This window comes from Coptis chinensis, chromosome 2, assembly GCF_015680905.1.
Source record: "Coptis chinensis isolate HL-2020 chromosome 2, ASM1568090v1, whole genome shotgun sequence".
In the NCBI taxonomy this organism is placed as follows: domain Eukaryota; kingdom Viridiplantae; phylum Streptophyta; class Magnoliopsida; order Ranunculales; family Ranunculaceae; genus Coptis; species Coptis chinensis.
In genome coordinates, this window is record NC_141457.1 from 57,397,922 (window position 1) to 57,418,497 (window position 20,576).

General features: G+C 37.7%; 1 protein-coding gene, 1 long non-coding RNA gene and 1 pseudogene across 4 annotated transcripts; 1 reads left to right on the top strand and 2 right to left on the bottom strand.

The window, feature by feature from the left end:
• Nucleotides 1-1,480: 1,480 nt before the first annotated feature.
• Nucleotides 1,481-6,632, bottom strand: LOC147516792 (uncharacterized). 3 transcript variants are annotated; one of them, XR_015211173.1, is made up of 3 exons: nucleotides 6,053-6,632; nucleotides 5,279-5,860; nucleotides 1,481-3,772 (listed from the first exon to the last, which is right to left on the bottom strand). It is a non-coding gene; the product is annotated as an uncharacterized LOC147516792 (long non-coding RNA). The 3 variants fall into 3 exon arrangements; XR_015211172.1 differs by having other exon boundaries at nucleotides 1,481-3,117; nucleotides 5,279-6,632; XR_015211171.1 differs by having other exon boundaries at nucleotides 5,279-6,632.
• A 10,691-nt stretch (nucleotides 6,633-17,323) lies between these two features.
• LOC147516793 (uncharacterized) lies at nucleotides 17,324-18,027 on the top strand. The gene is made up of 2 exons (XM_086593377.1): nucleotides 17,324-17,631; nucleotides 17,736-18,027. The coding sequence occupies exons 1-2, from the start codon at nucleotides 17,324-17,326 to the stop codon at nucleotides 18,025-18,027; spliced, it is 600 nt and encodes a 199-aa protein (XP_086449503.1).
• Nucleotides 18,028-18,310: 283 nt separating this feature from the next.
• Nucleotides 18,311-18,634, bottom strand: LOC147516794 (putative LRR receptor-like serine/threonine-protein kinase At3g47570 pseudogene; annotated as a pseudogene).
• Nucleotides 18,635-20,576: the final 1,942 nt, after the last annotated feature.

A 20,576-nucleotide genomic window follows, 5' to 3' on the forward strand; every position in this document is an offset into this window, starting at 1 on the left:
AGCGAAATAGCGGACCCTCAGAGAGGAACAATGGTCTTTCCAGTAGGAGCAGCGACGTTTTCAGCATAGTGTCATTCGAACACTGCAGAGCATCAGAGACGCACTCCCACATAGTGATAGACATGCTAGGACCCGATGTCATTAAGAAGAATGATCTTCTCGAGGTCGAGACGAATCACGCATGAATCCTAAATAGGCATTTCCCTAGCGTCCGTATAGTTAGATATATTTATTTTTCTCTTTTTCTTTCTTACATGTATGACGTTAGTATAAATTTAATTATATGCATGTTTAATATTATATGCTTGTTTGTTTTGTTTTCTTGTGGAATTTGATATATGAAACAGATACATCATGCCAAAATTTTCTATTTTTCTTTCATGCATTTCATATATGTTTTCAAAAAATACAAAAAACCCAAAAAGATTTCATAGTAGAATATATATCTCTAGTATAATAAACCATGTATTTCTCATTTTATATTAAACAACCCACTCTCCAAACTTATTTGTAGGTAGAGTATTTTCATCATAAAAAACAAAATACAGGTGTCTCGCCGTTTTTGCTCATGTTTCTATAGTAATCTTTTTCTTTATCTCTTCATATTTTGAGGACAAAACATAGTTCTATTTGGAGTTGGTATAGTAACATTTTGCAAAAACTATGCATTTTCTATATAATATATATAATAGTATATTTCTTCATTTCTAAATTTTTTTCGAAAAAGACCAAAAATATTTTTCCGTTTAGTATTAAAAACTCTTGTTTTCTTTTTCTATGATGAATAAAATATTTAGATGTCTCATTATTGCAATAGAGTAAAGATTCGTTTTTCATACTTAGACTAATATACGTACAATAGTTTCTGCATTTTTCATGAATGGCATGCATCAGCATTTGTTTGTATATATCAGTGAGTTTCCGAAGCCAAAGTTAGAACAGTTAAGTTCCATATCCTGTGAGAATCTAGCAAAAAACCTCATCTGAATGATTATTGAGTGATGACACAAAGGATGTCCGAATAGAAACACCACATGTCCACTTGTGTAGCGCCCCGTTTTTCCAGACAATTGAATATTCAGATAAAAGAGCTCGATCCAAATATTCAATCATCTAATAAACCAAGACGTGAGCGGTTTTGACTCACATGAGTCCAACTAGAACTCAAATATAAAACACCCCTTTAAACATCACGTTCAAAGAAATTTCAACATAATTTCCTCTGTATTTCCAATATTTCATAAATTTACAACCTGTTCTAATATGAAAATCAAATAATATACTTCTATTTAATATATTTAAACCTCAGACGTAAACCCAACTACTAAAAGATATTGATTCGTGGCACCAGCTACTTAACCATCTCGACAAATGCCAGTTAAATCAAGTAGCTACAGCGCCCCGAAACAAATCTCTTACTCTAGATCGGTCTTTCACACTTGGAACGCTCATCAACGTTATAATTTCTAACTAATGGATGCATTCTAATATGGATTCATTCTTAAAGATAGTAAAAAAATAATAATTTAATACAACACGCTCTTAGAAAGAATAAATTTGAAATTAAAATAAATAGGTAAAGGAATCGTTGTATCACTCAGAGTGCACTTCATTCACGTTAAATTGTTCTTAACTTGCCCGTACGCCTTTTCTTATCTTATGGAAGCACATGTTCATCCCTGTGAAGATACTCCAATGCTCAACGTTGGATACATAGTCAATATATATAATAATCAACTTGAAATGAAATTGAAAACAAAAGACAAGGTTAACACATACCTTTAGCTGCTAAATACCACTTACCGTTTCCTTATTAAATCCTCATAAGTGCATCGATTAACATAATTTCAAGAAAAACGTTAGCATTCAATATAATTCAATATATCCATACATAACACGTACAATTATATATTTCTCATGCCCAACTTCAACAGCGATAAAAGAATATTAAACATTCGGTTTCCTTTCTCAAAGGGGTAGGGGTTTTTCTATGAAAGCGGCTAAGCCGGGTGGCTGCCTACGTACCCATTTAGAGATCAAGCCAATCGTAGTGCTCCTATTGGGGTAAAGATCTATGGGAACGGATTAAGCTATTTCGATGAGGAAGGCAGTATAGAATCCTCACTCTTGTTCTAACCGTGTAACTTCCACTAACCGATTCTCAACCTTGAATCAGTATTCTACGTGGTATGTCACTTTACTTCTACTTATTCAAGGTTTTTTCCGAATTCAAACAAACGAACAAAACTCTCAATACCAATAAAATGGATATTAGTTCATTGTAATTCCAATTAAAATATAGCTACAAGAGAAATCCAACAATAAAATACGTTGTTAGCTGGCCGGTAGCAACTTCATGGTACGGCTTATAACAACTTAACAGTATGACCTATAGCGGCCTAGTCTATGACCTGGTGCGGCCTGTAACGGCTTGGCAAACTGATTATCCCATAATTTACTAGCAGCATAATGAAAATTCAAGTAGCTAGTTTTAGTATATGAAGTGTTAACCGTGATAGCTTAAATCAATCAAATTAAAATACTTGAATCATAACAAACCGATTCCTTAGATTATCAAATGACTTTGACTTTACAACTTACCTTCTTGTTGTACCGAAAAGAGAGAATCCCTTCAAGAATGAAACTCCACTTTTTGCCAATTTTAGTATTGCCAATGAAATCAAATTTATTGCAACCACTCACTACCAAGCACTTCAAGCTTGAGACTTTACGCTTGTAGTTCAAAAAACAATTGAACATCCCCTAGACACCTCCTCCTATATGCCTGCATTAAACTTCCTTTTCTTTTTCTGCTCCAGCTAAAGTGTAGAAAAGCCCCCCTACGATGATTTAATGGAGAGAGTTCCTCTCTATTCACTAATCACTAACCGCCCCCATTTAGTTTGAAAATGTTTCAATAAATAACCTGCTGCCACCACCCCCATAGCCCAAGCAATGAGGTGTTGAAATCCTCACATTTTTCACTCCTTTTCTTTCTCCGTGATGAGGTGTTTTTCTTTTTCCTTTTCTCTCCTTTCCCATTAAAGTAGATAAGAAATCAGATAACCAATTCCCCCCTCCTTACGCCACCTAGCACCTTAAGGTTTATCCTTCTCCCTAGAAGCCATACGTGGATAACAAATAAAACAAACCCAATAATATAAAAAGCCCATAAATAAGCCCAATACATTAAAGGGTGTGTTTGTTATGATGGAAAGGAAAGAAAATACTATGGAAAGGAAAGGAAAATAAGAGTGGTCCACCTTTTCCATAGTTTTTAAGGCGTTTGTTTACCCATGGAAAGGAAATGGGCTTTTCCATATGGAAACAAATGGAAAAGGTTTTGTGTCTTTAGCTAACCCCTGAAATTTTTGTGGAAAGGAAAAGAAAGGAAATAGATAAATAGAAACTTACTACTAATACACTCCACTCAACAATACAATTATTCCTTTCCATAGCTTTTGCAAACAAACATGATTATTCATTTCCCTAGTTTTTACTTTCCTTTCCCCAGTTTACCAAACACATACCATTTAAAATTATTTCTTTTCCATTCCATTCCATAGTGGACCACCCATTTTATTTCCTTTCCTTTCCATGAGTTAAAATTTAACAAACACACTAAGATAAAACCCAAAACAGTTCTAAGCTCCCATAATTTAAACTAGAAATATAAATAAAGGCCCAAAATACAATAGGCCCAACATATAATTAACTATCAATGAAAAATCAGCTATGAAACCAACTTTAGAAGTGTGTCTGCCGCCTGAACCTGTTTTCATTTCAGTGAATATATAGTTTTCACACAGCTTCACATATAAGATGAAATGATTCAGAAGGGTGATTAATTTAAAATTGCTATTGTTATTGGTATCCTGTTCCGCATAAAGTACAAAACCATTCAGCACAATTTTATGGGGAAAGCACACTAGGTGAGGCGTAAAGTGCCATTCCAGTTCACATGGCTGCAAATGCAGTAGGAATGTGACATCTATTCATGATTTAGTGAAAGAACAAACTCCCATGATGCATGTTAGTCATCTGAACTAACAGGCAGAAGCCCCACTGGAAGATTGAGTAAAGAGTAAGAGAGGGGAACCCCCAAAATAGAGGCTAAAGTAATAATGAAAAAAATATGATAAAGAAGAAGGTTAACGTAGTTCAATAGTTTTCGACTGCTGAGCGATTGTGGGCACTAGCCTAATTTTTTCCATATGCAGTTCAATAGTCTCAGTGCTGGAAGGTAAACCGGGACAAAGTCGTTTCAAATGCTCCCACAGGTTAAAGTAACAGTTATGTTCCATATGATGACACTATTCACAAGTCCATCACAAATTTCTTCTGCTTAAAATGCAATGTCCCAGTCACCATTTTATCTTGAGTATCCAAATTCCGTACTCTCAATGTGTGGGGTAATACTGGTCTTTAGTTAGAGTGTTAGACCAAGGTTATGCTTCAACAGACTGCTATGGAATCAGAATACAAAACAAGGTCATTCTTCTTCAGCTTACAGTTTCTGTATTTGACAAACTTTTAGTGAAGGTTGAAACAAATGGAACAATTAGTTTCCATCCTATATAGCTTTTACTCGTCAGTCGTGATGGTTTGCACTCTTGAATCATGAATTAGAACATAAAACATTGAACTTAATTTTTGTTTAACCAGTATAACACAGCTTGTATTCTTGAGTCATGAAATATAATTATAAAAGATTGCATTTAATATCCATTTTAACCAGTATAACATATTGCTTTACCTAGGATAATGTAGTTCGCGAAATATAACTAATTTCTGTAATAGTTTGAGCAGTTCAACGAAATTCCCTTTGTGTGTGTGTTGGGGATGTTCAGATGAGTATGTTAAAGATGAGGCCTCATCCTTTTTAGAACCTTACCTATGTTAGATGGCCACGCCATGTTTTTTAAAATAATCTGTGTGGGATAGGTATCTACATGTCCGCGTCGGACACATATTGCATGTGATATACCTCAGTTTTTTATATTTTGCCGTGTTAGACACTTCTTATCCGTGTCGGATACAAACACACGTATCCGTGTCAATGTCTTCCTTCCATAATTTGCTTATCTAAACTATGTAACACAAAAATATCATTCGAGGGCCCACGTGTTTGGGCGCATTCAAGTACTTTAACTTATACCGTCTCATAGTATAGTAATACATTCAGTAATTGCTTCTTTTTCCATAAATATTTCAATCAATATTTTAATTTCTACGGCTCAAACTTACAAAGTATTAGAGAGTAAACAAACTAACTTACCATTCTGGCTGCCCGCATCTCCATCATGAAAGCTTCTTGTGAGTTCCTAACTGGTGGATCATTTACCTACAAGAAGAAAAGTTAAAAAATTTGGTAGCATTGCAGTCATTGATGCAAGGATATGTCGATCTGAACATAGTATATGGTGATATAAATCCTTCAGTAATTAAAATCATTGCACAGATTTGATAGAAAATCACATCAAGAACACTGAAACACAAAGATAAACCATAGTTTCCACTATAAAGAATATCATAACATCCCAAATATATAAAAGAAATTCCAGTTCAGCTTCAATTCATAAAACCTGGCCCAAAACCATGGAATAATCCACACACTCCCACTTTCTCTTCATTAGAGTTTTCACATTAGGTAAAAAAAATGACTGAATATACTCATGAAATTCGAGCACTCAGGCTATGCTTAATTACGCCCGGCCCAGTCTTCCAGCTCTTAGTGGCTCTACGTCCCTACTGAGATTTCACAATAGAAAAAAAAGATATTTCTTTTTCTATTGTGATAGGTCCCGATCACCAATAGGTTCAACAACAGGATCAACGGCTAGTTGATGCTCCCCATGCCCTGCACAGTTACACAGCAATCAAGTGGGAGGATAAGACAGATGTGGTTTTCAGGGTCAACTACATGAAGGAGACCTTCTTCCTATGTCAAGCTCTTGTCTTGACCCACGTCTGATATCAACGGTGAATATTGCTTAGTTGGACCAATCTAGACAACTAGATGGAACATGGTGAAAGAGGAGAGAGAAAGGACCTAATTCAGGACCCGGGACCGGACTGTGGTAGGGCTTATGCGCCCACGCTAGATTCTCGAGATACATGGGCCGTCTTGCAAAGATCTTCAATCTGAACTTTTGCATCTACTCTCGCTTAGAGGATGAACCACGCATTCAAAGAAAAACAATAATAAGTATAGCCACACAATTTTGTTTCCATAAGCTACCTTGCTGAAATAGCAGCTATCGCGCATTATTCACTCCACTTACTACTTTTCTCCTTGATATTGCCCTCATGCTTGTGCACAGACTAAAAGCTGACCTCACAATGCTCCAACCACGCATATGTGTGAAGATTTAATCCTGTACATCAAATATCTACCCTTTTTTGAATTCCAGACTTTTCTTTTTTCTTTTCCCCACAAAGTTCAGGTCAGAGGAGATGTTTATGTTCTAATATCATTACTGTGCTCCTTCTTGTAGCATTCCTATTTGTCTACTTTTTCAAATTTTCAAGAACAGAAAGGTTCTCGATTGGTAGGTGACAGAGAAATGATATAGTCATATAGCGTGGGACTGAGAACTGAAGCTATACATAGAAGTTGAAAAATGTGCCTAGTCCCCTTACTGGAAATGAACTAATGGTGTAAACATCCACCAACGTTAGAGCATCTTTAGCAGTGATATCAACCTAGCATCAAACACCAAATTCTCATTCTCAAGAATTTTGTGTTTTTTCAATTTCAGGAGAACTACATATTGATGAAAACACCAAAAAAACACCAAATCGACCAATATTTGGTTCCAGGTTTGATGTTGTATCAAATCACTTACACGGTTTGAGAAACACCGGTTTTTTAGCAAAACCGCGCGTGAAACAAAACTTCAATGGGCATGGTTTTGCCAAAACCGCATGCGTTTTTTCTGAAAATTAGAACTGTGGTGCATAGAACTTGAAAAATTATGAGTTGTGCATAGAAATTAAGAAATTAACATATGTGCAATTGAAGAAATTAAAATTGTAATTCAAAATCGAAAAAATTAAAGAAATTAAAACCTATGATTATGATTATGCGGTCAAAAATATGATTATGATATAATCATATAATATCCAAAATAATTCAAAACCTATCATATTACATCAAATTTATTTAGTTGTCTTTTTAAGCCCTTACCACTCGATCCCTCTCCTCTCTCTATTTGGGCGTTCAAGCTCCTCCTCTAAGTTCCTAATCTGAGAATCATGATCTTCTCTATCTGCACGGAGGTTAACTACTTCAGCCTGAAGTTCCTCATATCCCTGATGTTGCTGCGTGTGCACTTGTTGCATATCCCCATACGCTTTCCGAGTCTCGTCATATGCACGCTGGGATTGCTGATATGTCTGAGAATATGCCTCCTCTCTTTCTTGGCTATAATGATACAAGGCAGTCCTCATCCCATCAAACATAAGAACTTGGTTCTCATATCTTTCTAGAACCTCAGCCTAAAAATCCAAGAAAATACAGTGTGAGTACATATTATATATATAATGAAGAAGATAAATAAAACAATTAAACTCATCATGGTATCTTGATCAATATCGCGGCTCTAACTTCGAGCGAGCATGAGGCACCTCGGAATGGAAATATAAGTAGGCTCCCCATCGTCCACACACGGCAAACATCCGAGGATTCTTGGCGGAACCGCGTAAGCGGATGATATGTATTCAAAGGTTGTGGGTTGTAAACAGGCTGTGGCGGATGAGGAATACGTAGCTCACGTCTCATCCCTTCCAGGCCCACAAACTCGAAGTTGCTAGCCCGACCAACAGGAGGCAACAACAGAGCCATGGAGACACGGTTCTACCATCTATAATATTGATCAGCAGTCTGCTCAACAACAAAAGAAGATACATCTGGCCAAGGACCACAACTAGCATGAACTTATGAATATGAGTTCTACCCCACGACTTCGCATCACTAACATCCGCATGGGAGCACATGGAACTCCATAACGTCCAATCATCCGCCTCCAACATCCATCGCCCGCGATTACCAAACCTCGACATCCAACATCACACCCCGAATTCGGCGAATTTGGAAAAATATTATTTGTTCCCCGACTCTTCGATCTCCGGGTGTGACACACTCTCAACTCCCAAAACCCATAAACAGCGGTTTAAATATCGCGGATAATAAAAAACCAATAAAAATTTTAACTTAAACAAAAGTCTTCTTCATTACAAAATTTTACAAATGAAAATACAAATAACTTTGTCTCGACTGAAACTCTATATCACCTCGAGAGAAAACAAAACATATCCTGAGATGCAACGCTAACGCAAAACCACAAGCGAAGAACCAATCTTCTTCAACACTAAACCTGTCAAGACTTATCAACTGTGTTCATTTAATGAACACACCCGATAAGCAAACATGCAAATCGGGTCAGCATTATAAAAATGCTGGTGTGAATAGCTCTAAAATCCAAGATATAATTATACATATATTTACACAATCTACAAGGCAGTTAGTTCCTTCATCGAGGCGCCTTAACTTTCCACGACTAATACAACATCCTTAAGTTCAATAACTAAGGTAGGTAGTTCCTCCACTGAGGCGCCTTAACTTCCCATTAACCACACAACAACCTATACGCATCATAAAAAGACATTTAGTTCCTCCACGAGGCGCCTTAGGTTCTAACTAAACAAATAACCAACCAAGCATATACAATCATCTATCTAAAGATATATTATTAACCAACATATTACCATAATTAGATTAATTAAGACTTTCTTTGTGTGTCCCTAAAATCACGTCGTATCTATGTCTTACCTAGTTTCCCTGGCTACCACAATCGCTACCCAACGCCGAACATGTACATCCACATGCCTCCCCTTACATAATGTACCACTCCGTGCGTAACTACCCTGAGCGGAATGCCGCACACCAGGTAAATCCTCACACGGAAGCCATTATGTAAGTAATGCCACTATTCGGCATAAAATATCGTCGCGTCTCGTTCTATTTTGCGAACTAATAATCAAGCCACCGTTGTTAAATTTATGCCGTAAGGGCCATTCGATTCATCAAACGCCGGAAGGGGCCAATCACATTATTTACCCGAAGGCCATTCAGATTCACTGAAACGCCAGAAGGGCCAATCACATTATTTACGCCCGAAGGCCATTCAGATTCACTGAAACGCCAGAAGGGCCAATCACATTACTTTCGCCCGAAAGCCATTCAGATTCACTGAAACGCCAGAAGGGCCAATCACATGAGTTGTGGTAGTCAGGTTCTAGGATTTTTATTACGTAATTTATTCAGGTGTCATACATCTATGACTCATAATAATTCCACTATATCACGTGCAGGTCAATTACCTTATTGCACTAAGCCACAGTATTTAGAAATATCTCAATTATATCTCATAACCAATTTCATTCTTTCACGTGCCAATATATTATTGCACTAAGCCACAATCCCGTGGGAAAATATTCACCAATACTATACTACCTCATAGTAGCATCTCACATATATAATAATGGAGCGTTTATACATTTATTTCTCCAAAACTATTGCATTTAATATATACATCCCAACATATCATATGATATCACAATTGCTTCAAATGTATCGCATATATTTTTATAGCGTTTTAGGAATAATATATCTTCTACAGTTTCTATCTCATCACGTGTCAAAAATACACAACATCAATGTCAAATCTTTCTTAGATAATGACTAACCAATTATGCAGGCTTCTACAGCATTTTATTACTACATTTGTCCATATAATATACAGCATAAAACGTAGCACAATTAGACAGTCCACAATCCACAATCAAAGCCCAATATATATATATGTTTTACACACTACTCACGTCAAATCTTAATTAGATAATGACAAACAACGTTATATAATGTTCGATAATATTTTATTATTATATTTGTCCATATTCTTAAATATATGAAAAACTAGAAAAAGTCAACATTCCATAGTAAACGGTCAAAGGTCAAAGTCAACACTTCATGGTCAAAGTCAAAGTCAACACATCATGGTCAAAGTCAAATTGTCATTTCCATGTTCGACAGGTTCAGGGTCATAGCCATGCTTCATGGCTAAGGTCAAGGTGCATGGCTCATGGGCTCATGGCTAAGGTAATGGTTCGGACCCAACTGGCCAAGCCCAAACCTTACAACCCAAAAGTCTAAACGTTGAAAGACCCATTTGGATCTCTATTTTAAGTCCTATGGATTGGCCCCAAACAATATTAGAAACTGGCCCAAAACACAATTGGATTCGGCCCGAAAATTAAACTGAAACCGGCCCAATCAAAACAAATATTAGAACTGGCCCAACAATTTAGAACATAATCGGGCCCAATCAAAACAAAACAAACCGGCCCAACCAAACAAAATGGCCGGCCCAAAACAAAACCAACCAAGGCCCAACTAAGATGAACAGTGTCATCTTCTCTAACAGCCACCACCAAAACCGGCCACCCCCAATTCCGATCGACCACCTATTTTGACCCCACGGTTTTCCTCCTCATCACCAACCAAACAACATTAACAAAAGCCAAAAACCGAAAATCATACAATCAAAACTCTTCCTAAATCTAGATCTGAAAATTTCGGGCTGCCATTACTGGCTTGCTTCAAGCTTTCAACAGCCCCCACCAAATCCAACCTTCAATCCGACATCACTACCCAAACCTCAACCCCTTACTACCCCAATCTTCAATCAATAACAAAAAAAAAACAACAACCACCGTCACCTAACTTTTACTGGCGATTTTCCTTAATGTCGCCATTACCGCCCTCTAAAAGCTTCGACAGCACCCATGACAACCTCCAACCATCAACCTACCAACATCACAACATAAAAGAAAGTTCAAACACGCCCATAGTATTTCGTTCAACTGTTTCTCAAGCGACCATTTAGCGACTTCTTCGAGCTTGAAATGTTTCATCCAATCACCGACAACCACCCTCCAGTACTTAACCCCTGACCTCCATCAACCAATTATACCCGACTAACACACCATATATTCAACCCAAGACAAGTTTAAAAAGGCAGCAGAGACGATCTCTTTGTCTTGCGCCGCCATTGACAGCTTCTCGAAGCTTCGACAGTTTAAGGCTCAGTTCAACAGTGTTTCAAAAGACCGTTTAAACACATTTTAACAACTACATAACTACCGGACGATTAACAATAACCGAATAAATGAACAGTAAAATCTAGTGAAAACATTGGAAAGTACAACGGTTTCTGTATACTGGTAAAGTAGAAAACTAACTACTCACCTTAATCCCAAAGCTCCACGAATTTCTCCGAGTCCGAGTCGTCGCACTCCGACGCTCTAACCAACGAGCTTTCATCTCCGCCTCCATTTTTATCATTTTTTTATTCTTCCAGAACCCTATTCTCTATAACAATGTGTTTATATACTTGGGTCTGAAACCCAAGCCCAACACAGACTCGGGCCCACAAATCTCAAATCCAATCCAACCGATTTTTAAATAAATAAATAATTAATTAATTAATTAATAAATATGTATTTTAAATACGGGCGCATATCCGCGTCGCGGCAAAACAACTCGTGGACGTGACAACACACAAGCATGCTTTGTATAACCGGATCGTCAAAAGGCGGTAGACAAATGCCAAGGTCTCCACTCAATAGATGACAATGATCTAATATCAATCGAAAGCACGAGCCATACAGATATTATTCCTAATCTGCCCTCATTATGAGTCAAGTGAGGCCCCGACCAACTAGCAAATCTAGGGCTTAGTCAGCAATCATGTCTATGTTAGGACAAAGACATCGAAAGTACTCATAAAATCAAATCTCTAAAAGTCCCGTGAATCCTGCAATCTGAGGACTTTTACTTCCAAATGTCTGTGAAGCTTTATCTAACGCCGATATCAATGTGGCATATACTGAGCTACCCAGGTCATAATCTCTCATAGTATGCAAATCAGATACATAAACATAATATCCCAGTCGTACCGTAGAATGACCATTGGAAAACAAGACATGCCCAATAAAAAACATAAAAAAAGCCCTAACATACTGATCAACACCCTCACTACCCGGTAGAACAGTCAAAGCTAACTCCGCTCGTGTATCAGGATGCAAGAGGGGTTCCATATATGCAGTCTTAATATGAGATAACTTAATCCCAGAAGAATCATAAGCATCCGCACCCAAACGAGGAAAACTCATAAGCATACTATCCATATTCTCATAATTTGTATGAAAAGGTATCGGTTGGCCTATACCGATACTCAACCCAGAAATCATAGTGAAGTCTAGTGGTGTGAACCCTAACTCCACACAAGAGAAATGAAATGTATGAGTTCTACTCCACCATCTTTCTACTAAAGTTATGACCACTGCCCAATCAGCCTTCTCATAATCCGCATCAATCAAAATACCCAAAGGTGTATACAAAATACTATCTCTAATATGTACAAACTCATCCAAACTCCTAATAACCTTCCACCACTCTCTAACACCAAGTAAAGCCAATCTAACTCGGTAGTCAATAACATGCTGATATTATAAAAAAAAAATAATGCGTATAAGATAAATAATTAATTGGTCCAACTCAACTAATTAATATTCAAAATATTTAATCAAAACTAATTAATTACCTGAGTATTAGTCACTGCACTCGACACGTGTTTTGGGTCACGTGTAGAAAACACAACTTCTATATCAAGTGCTTCTCCAGGTGCAAATTGCCAATCGAAGTCGTTCATCTGATACTCCAGTACATAGAGATGTCTATCAGTCGGCGCGACATCCTCGGGTTCTTCTCCCCCACCGTATTGTACTTCCTCGGATTCTTCTCCCTCATCGCCAATGTCATTTGTGTACTGCCAATCATCACCGTCGAAAGGTTCAAAAGGATCCATATAAAATTTCAAAAGTTTAGGTAGGTTTTTTTTTTTTTTTTTTTTTTTTTTTTTTTTTTTAAATTAAGGTGAGGGTTTATAATTGAGAAAAGAGTTGAAAGTGATTGAACCGCGCGGCTTTGGTCCTGATTATATAATAGTAGCACGCGGCTTTGAGAACACTGTGCGGTTTTGGCAAAACCGCGTGGTCTTGGGCCTGTTAGTTGGGTTTTAGTGGCGCGGTTTTGCCAAAACCGCGTAGTTGCTTTGTATTTTTTTGGTTTGGTGTTTTTTTGGTTGCTCTCCTAAATATGCTCTTGCGTTTGTAACAGACTATTTCTAACACATAATTGCTGTAAAACGGAGGGTTTCGAATCCACAGACCAGCCAATGTAATGAACCTTTAAAAAGACACTACTACTGTACATTGGTTTATGCAAATTCCATAAAAGTAACCACCTTCATTTTGTCAATTAAATTTATATTGCCAACAAAAACTTAATAATGTCGTGGGCAAATATCGTCAACCCGATATTCCAGCCCAAATATCATAAATAATTTGAAATATCGACATAAATGTCGATATCTTAGGCATAAGTTCAATTGTTGCAGGAACAAGTGGGAAAAGAAAGGAGAATAGTGGGAATAGACATGCGTCAAGATATGATTGGGCACCACTATAGCTGGAAGACTATATATAAAGCGATGATCAAGATAAAGAAGACAGATTTGATTCATTACAAAACTACTTGTAAAACCAGAGCGAGATAGAGAGAGAGAGAGACTTTGTAACCACCATTAATGATGAATACTAAAGCTTGAGTTTCATTTCTTTCCTATTATCAATTCAATCCAAACCTATTCAATTCATAACTGATCTTAGAAGAAGATACTTGATCACTACATTGGCGCTATCTGTGATTCAAAGACAAGAAAAGATCTTTCTTTTCTTCTTTCTTTGAAGATCGAATCCAAGGGTAGAAGTTTTAAGATACATAATAGTTGGGTGTGTTCAAGAAGATTCTGTTAGATCAGTGAAGTTGTGTAAGGAGATATTCATTTTCTTGTCAAGATGCCTCCAAAGCGTACTACAGCAAGTAAAACGATGATGGTTAATGAAGGGAGTACTTCTCAAGCAGTATCCAGGAATGAGGAGCGAAGAACAAGGCGTTCAGTTAGTAGATTGATGGAAGAAGTAGATGAGATACATGAAGAAGAGGTATCTTTAAAAGCTTTGTTGAGAAGGTTAGAAGATTTGGAAAAGCATAATAAAGTTTTAATGGCTGAAAATAAAGCTGTGAGAGAAGAGAATGAGAAGCGTGCAGAAGATGCTATGTACGAGAAAGATGGCGAGGAGTCAAGTTCAGGGACTCCAGTGGTAAAAAAGAGTCTTATCGAGGAAGTGAGAAAAAGGCACCCTGAAGAGGTGCAATCGGTAGCGAAATCGACACCAAAGACAGTGCAAGAGGAAGAGGTAAAAGCACCAATCACAAAGGAAATGGTGCAGGAGATGATGCAGAAGCAATTTGGGGACCAGCTCTTAGAAAAGGTATCAGCTTTGATTCGTAAACTGGCAGACGATGCAAGTAGAAACCCATTGAAAAAGGAAGTAGAGAGGGTGCCATTACCTCCAAAATTCAAGAATCCAAAGTTCACTCAGTATGATGGGACTACTTATCCCATGGACCATCTCTTTGGCTATCGACACTAGTTCTCGATCTATCACGGCATGGAGTATTGGGATTTCGTACTATGTCGATCATTTTCTTCGAGCCTTAAAGGCAAAGCACTTAAATGGTTATGTACAATTCCTGAGGGAACCATTTCATGTTTTCGTGAAATCGAAGAAAGATTCCTCACCAACTACGGTCACCAGAGGGTGAAGCCAAAACAGGTATCGGTCTTATTCCAGTTGAAACAAGGAAAGAAGGAGTCATTGAAGGATTTCTTGGCAAGGTTCAAGGCCGAAACTCAATCGGTCGAGAGGCTTCACGAGTTTGAAATGACAACCATCATGGCTTTCCAAACAGGTGTGATACCTGGATCATTTATATACAAATATCTCTTGCGAAAGGAAGTTAAAAGTCTACAAGAGTTGTATGACAAGGCTGACAGAGATATTAGGGTGGAAGAGGGGGTAAAGGCAGCCACTGTGCAAATGGTATTGCAAGTGTCAGAGACCGGAAATAGGGATAATGATAATGGAGATCGACACGAGAATCGAGACTCCTCGGGGTCAGATAACAAAAGACTTCAGGAGCATTATACAAATCGGGATAATCAACCACAGCAAAGAAGGAAATATGACGGGACACTAAAAGAAGAGCTAGATCCCAGTAATTTTATCGCCATCAATACCACACCAGAAGATATATTAAGAAGGATCGTGAAAGAAGATTTTGTGGTATGGCCAAAATACACTCTTAGGGAGATGAAGGGCAAGCCTTATTGTGAATTCCACAAGATTGAGAACCATGAGACAAACAAGTATTTGTAGTTATTAAAAAAGATTGATAGGCTGATGAAGGATGGGAAATTGAGAGAGTTTAGGGCTGACGTCAGACCCGCAGAAATGGTAACCATCCATAAGAAGCCACTTAGAGTAATAAATATGATATACAAAGGGGAGATTCCACAGAAGAAAATCCTTCGAGATAAAATAAGGAAGATTTCAATGGTAAAAGAAGTGCTCGAGGTCAATATCGAGCCTGTTCCAATAAGTCAAAGTCTGGTATTGGCTAGTATCCCAGGAGCAATTATGTTTGTACCAGATGATAATTTGTTATTAATCACTTTGCGTATTTCTGGATATGATGTACAAAAGATACTCGTGGATTGTGGGAGTTCTGTGAATATTTTATTTTGGAAAGCATTCACAGGCATGGGTCTTGATGAGACTCATCTAAAGCCACCACAATTCAGTTTGTTCGGGGTTTAATGGAAGCTCTATCAAGCCTGTGGGAAAAATAAAATTGCTAGTTTGAGCGGGACCTCAAACAGTGATGATGAAGTTCGTGGTCATAAAGCATCACTCCGATCACAATGCAATACTTGGTAGAAAGTGGATACCCAATATGCGTGCTGTTCCAAGTACATTATATCAGGTAATTAGATTTCCCATAGTGTATGGTTTGCATGAGATTAGGGGGGATCAGTCATAGTTAGAAAAGTGTAATTTCGTCACTGTAAAGGGGATGATGAAGAGAAAAAGCCAAGACACTAGGGGCTTCTTGGAAAGCTCTAACTAGCAGTTACAGCAAGCTTTACCTACCGACACTGATATGTAGATACATGAGCAGGTAAAGTTCACACAAGAGCTAAAGCAAAATGAAGAACCTTGGAAAAGAAAAATAATAGAGGCGGTAGAAAAAATTGATATTGGTATAGGAGAAAGTGAGCGGCATACGTTCATTGGTACAGAAATGTCGGCCAGTATAAAAAATGAGTTGATGGGATTTTTGAAAGAGAATCAGGATGTTTTTGCATGGTCAATGTCGGACTTCACTGGTATCGACCCAGCTATATGTTCACACAAGCTGAATATGGAAGAAAATGCAACTCCGGTCCATCAAAAACATCGAAAGGTTAGACCAATGTATGAAGAAGCGGTGCAAGCAGAGATACAAAAGATGTTAAATAATGGCATAATTAGAGAAGTGGAACATTCTCAATGGGTGGCGAGCATAGTAGTAGTGCCCAAAAAGGATGGTAAAGTTCGAATTTGCGTCGACTTTACTGATGTAAATAAGAAGTGTCCTAGATCATTATCCGATGCCAAGGATAGATGAGTTGGTTGATCGAACAGCTGGTTTCAAATTAATCAGTTTCTGCGATGGATATTCGGGATATTTTCAGATTCTAATAACTATTATAGACCAACTAAAAACGGCATTCGTCGTTAATTGAGGTATATACTGTTTCATCATAATGCCATTTGGATTGAAAAATGTAGGAGCCACTTATCAAAGGCTAGTAGAGAAGATGTTTAAGAAGCTCATCAAACGAATTGTCGAGGTCTATATCGACGATATGGTCATAAAGTCCATGAAAGCTGAAGATCATGTGAAGGACCTCGACACTGTATTCTAAATTTTGCGAGAGTTTAACATGAAGCTTAACCCAGAAAAATGTACTTCGGGGTCAGCTCTGGCAAATTTTTGGGGTACATTGTTACCAAGCAAGGCATCGATGCTAATCCTGATTAGATATGAGCGCTTCAGCAAATGTCATCACCAACAACTAGAAAGCAAATGCTAAGGCTGACTGGTAGAATAGCTGCGCTCAACAGATTCATATCCAAAACCTCTGATCGATGTAAGCCGCTTTTTAAGTTGCTTAAAATGAATACTAAATTATGTTGGAATGAAGAATGTGAATAAGCATTTTCTAAATTAAAGAAATATTTACAAGAAATGTCGATGCTTACAAAGCCAGATGAGGGAGAAAGTTTGATTCTCTATTTAGCTATATCAGAATTTGTTATAAGTTCGGTATTGGTAAAAGTTGAAAAGGGTGTTGAAAAACCAGTGTATTTTCAAAGCAAAACAATGCTCGAGGCAGAGACACGATACTCGACACTGGAGAAATATGCTTTGGCACTTTTATTCTCATCTCAGAGGCTGAAGTCGTATTTTCAAGCACACTCTGTGATCGTTTTGACGAATCTCCCATTAAAGCAGACTCTGGTGAAAACTGCCAAATCAGGAAGAGTGTCGAAATGGTCAGTACTAATAAACCAATTTGGTGTCGAATACCGAACCGAGTATTGGAGAAAAGTCAGGTACTGGCCAACTTCTTAGCTGATTTTCCATGTGAGGATGCTAGTTGGGGCATGGAAGAGGAGGAGTTCTCAACGTTGCAAGAGCCCGAGGATATTATCGATATAGATTATCCATGGGCTGGAACAAATGGTTGGAAACTATTTGTCGATGGACCATCTGGGAGTAAGGGATGTGGCATCGGGGTTGTATTGGTTACACCCGAAAATCAAAGGCTCGAAACAACAGTAACGTTAGGATCCCATGTATCGAACAACGAGGCTGAGTACGAAGCATTAATCGCTGGACTTGAGATGGCCAAATCTCTCAAAGTGAAAGAATTATCAAGGGTTTTTTAGGTCTTAGTCCTAATAATAGTTGGTTTATTAGGGTTTGGTCCAGAAAAGATTGAATATTAGGTTTTGTCCTAGTTTTGGTTGTTGACTGTCAGTCAACTGAGTTGACTATGATCAATCTGCTTGTATTTTTAAAATAACAATAATACCCCTCACGTAGAACATCAAGTGAATATATAAGTTAGACTTTGATACAAGAAATAAGGTCATCTTCTAGGACTTGGTCCCTACTGTTATTTGACAAATTAGAGTTTAGTCCTACTTGTCAACCATTACAAAAATAGTCTCAACTTCCGTTTGGCATGAGCTGAAAAACTAGTGCTTTGAAATCATTACCTTCAAAATTCGTACCAGAACAACAAGTTAGGATCTTAACAAGATTTCTGTGATGTATGTTTTGCAATGATTCACACTCAGTCATGAAACTCTTGGAAGCATCTATGCGGTGAAGGTTGAAAACTTTAACTGCAACAATCATTTCATCTTGCTGGAGGACCCCTTTAAAGACGGACCTAAAACTACCTGAGCCAATAATGTTAGCTGGAGAAAAACCGCTAATAGCTCGAAAAAGATCTCTATATGAAACCTTCAAATCTTGAAATTTTGACATTTTGGAAGTTTCAGTTCTTGAACACCCCCACAAAGCTTGAAATTTCTAGCAACTGAAGTCGAACTTGTGTTTTTAAAGATACCTTTTATGGGTACCTCACCTTCAAACATGTTTAAGGACATATTCAATCTTTGGAGATATCGAAAGCTCTCCAAAAATGTTGGAATCTGACCAGACAAGTTGTTGCATGATACGTCAATATATCATATATTCTTTAGAGAACTCAAGGACTGAGGAATTTTTCCTTCAAAAAAGTTATTCTACAAGTAAAGTTCTTCCAAACTTAATTAAACAGTTACCAAGATTACTTGGTATTTCACCAGCTAATTTATTTCCAGAGACGTCGAAGGCACCAAGATTTCGTAAGTTGCCTACTTCTAGAGATAGGGGTCCTAAGAAAGAATTCTGAGAGAGGTCTAGCATAATCGATAGGGAAGAAATACCAAAGATTTGTTGAGGTATGGTACTGGTTAGGTTATTTCCACGGAGGTATAGTGATTGCAGAAATTGAAAATCACCAAAACGTGAATGAATGCTTCCTTCCAATCTGTTTGTTGATAAAGCCAAGAGGGACAAGTGAGTAATGTTTGCTAGATCAAGATAAATCCAGTCAAGTTGTTGTTTTCCAGATATAAATTTTGCAATGTCTGAATGTTTCCGATAGAAGACGGAATACTTCCTTGAAAGTGATTGACTTCGAGGCCTAATCCGATGAGGTTGACAAGGTTCCCAATCCCTTCTGGGATGACTCCTGATATTTGATTACGTCCTAGATACAACTCCATGATTTTTTGACATGTAAGACTAAACTCTAATTTGTCAAATAATAGTAGGGACCAAGTCCTAGAAGATAACCTTATTTCTTGTATCAAAGTCTAACTTATATATTCATGTGATGTTGCACGCGAGGGGTATTATTGCCATTTCAAAAATACAAGCAGATTCACCACGGTCAACAACCAAAACTAGGACTAAATCCTAATATTCAAGCTTTGCTTGACCAAACCCTAATAAACCAACTATTATTAGGACCCAGACCTAAATATCCCAATTATCAATTTTTAGTGACTCAATGCTCGTTGTCAGCCAGATTAATGGAGGATATTAAGCAAAATGTGATAACATGGTGGATTACTTGAGTTTTATAAAAACTAAGTTGAGGGACTTCAGTAAAATAAGGCTTCAACACCTCAATAGAAATGAAAACATGTATGCAGATGCCCTAGCTTATGTAGTAGCGATGCTAGAAAACACGGAGGGTCGCACTTTGCACATTGGCATCTAGGAGAGGCCAAGCATCGATGTCGACGAACCAGAGGTTATGGAAATCGACACACTGGGGGCGTCATGGATGGAAGTATATATATCATACTTACTTGAGGATAAAGTACTTGAGGACAAAAATGAAGCCAGAAGAATCAAGTCTGGAGTGCAAATATATGTAATGATTGATAATGAGCTATATCAAAAGAATCCAGGAGGTCCACATCTAAAGTGTATATCAAATGAGAATGCACATTTAATCATTGCAGAACTCCATGAAGGAGAATGTGGAAACCATTCAGCTGGAAGGTCATTAGCAAATAAAATCACGAGGCAAGAATATTTTTGGCCCCAGATGCCAAGAGATTGTCTTCGTTATGCTAAAAAGTGCATACAATGCCAAATACATGGAAAAGCTATACACGTTCCAGCTGAAGAGTTGCACTGTGTATCGAATCCATAGCCTTTTGCGCTATGGGGCATGGACATTGTCAGTCCTCTAGCACCTGGAAGAGGTAAAAGATGATTCATGCTCACGGTCACAGAATATTTCACCAAGTGGGTAGAGGCTATAGGCTTACAGCACATAAAGGAGCAAGATGTGATAAATTTTCTTTTCGAAAGAGTAATATGTCGATATGGGTTGTCATATGCCATTATATCAGATAACGGCCCACAG

Coding starts and splice junctions, on each gene's coding strand:
- LOC147516793 (XM_086593377.1), top strand. CDS start 17,324: ATGTCGATGCTTACAAAGCCAGATGAGGGAGAAAGTTTGATTCTCTAT. Junction 17,632..17,735: donor TCAGGAAGAGTGTCGAAATG/GTCAGTACTAAT, acceptor TGAGGATGCTAG/TTGGGGCATGGAAGAGGAGG.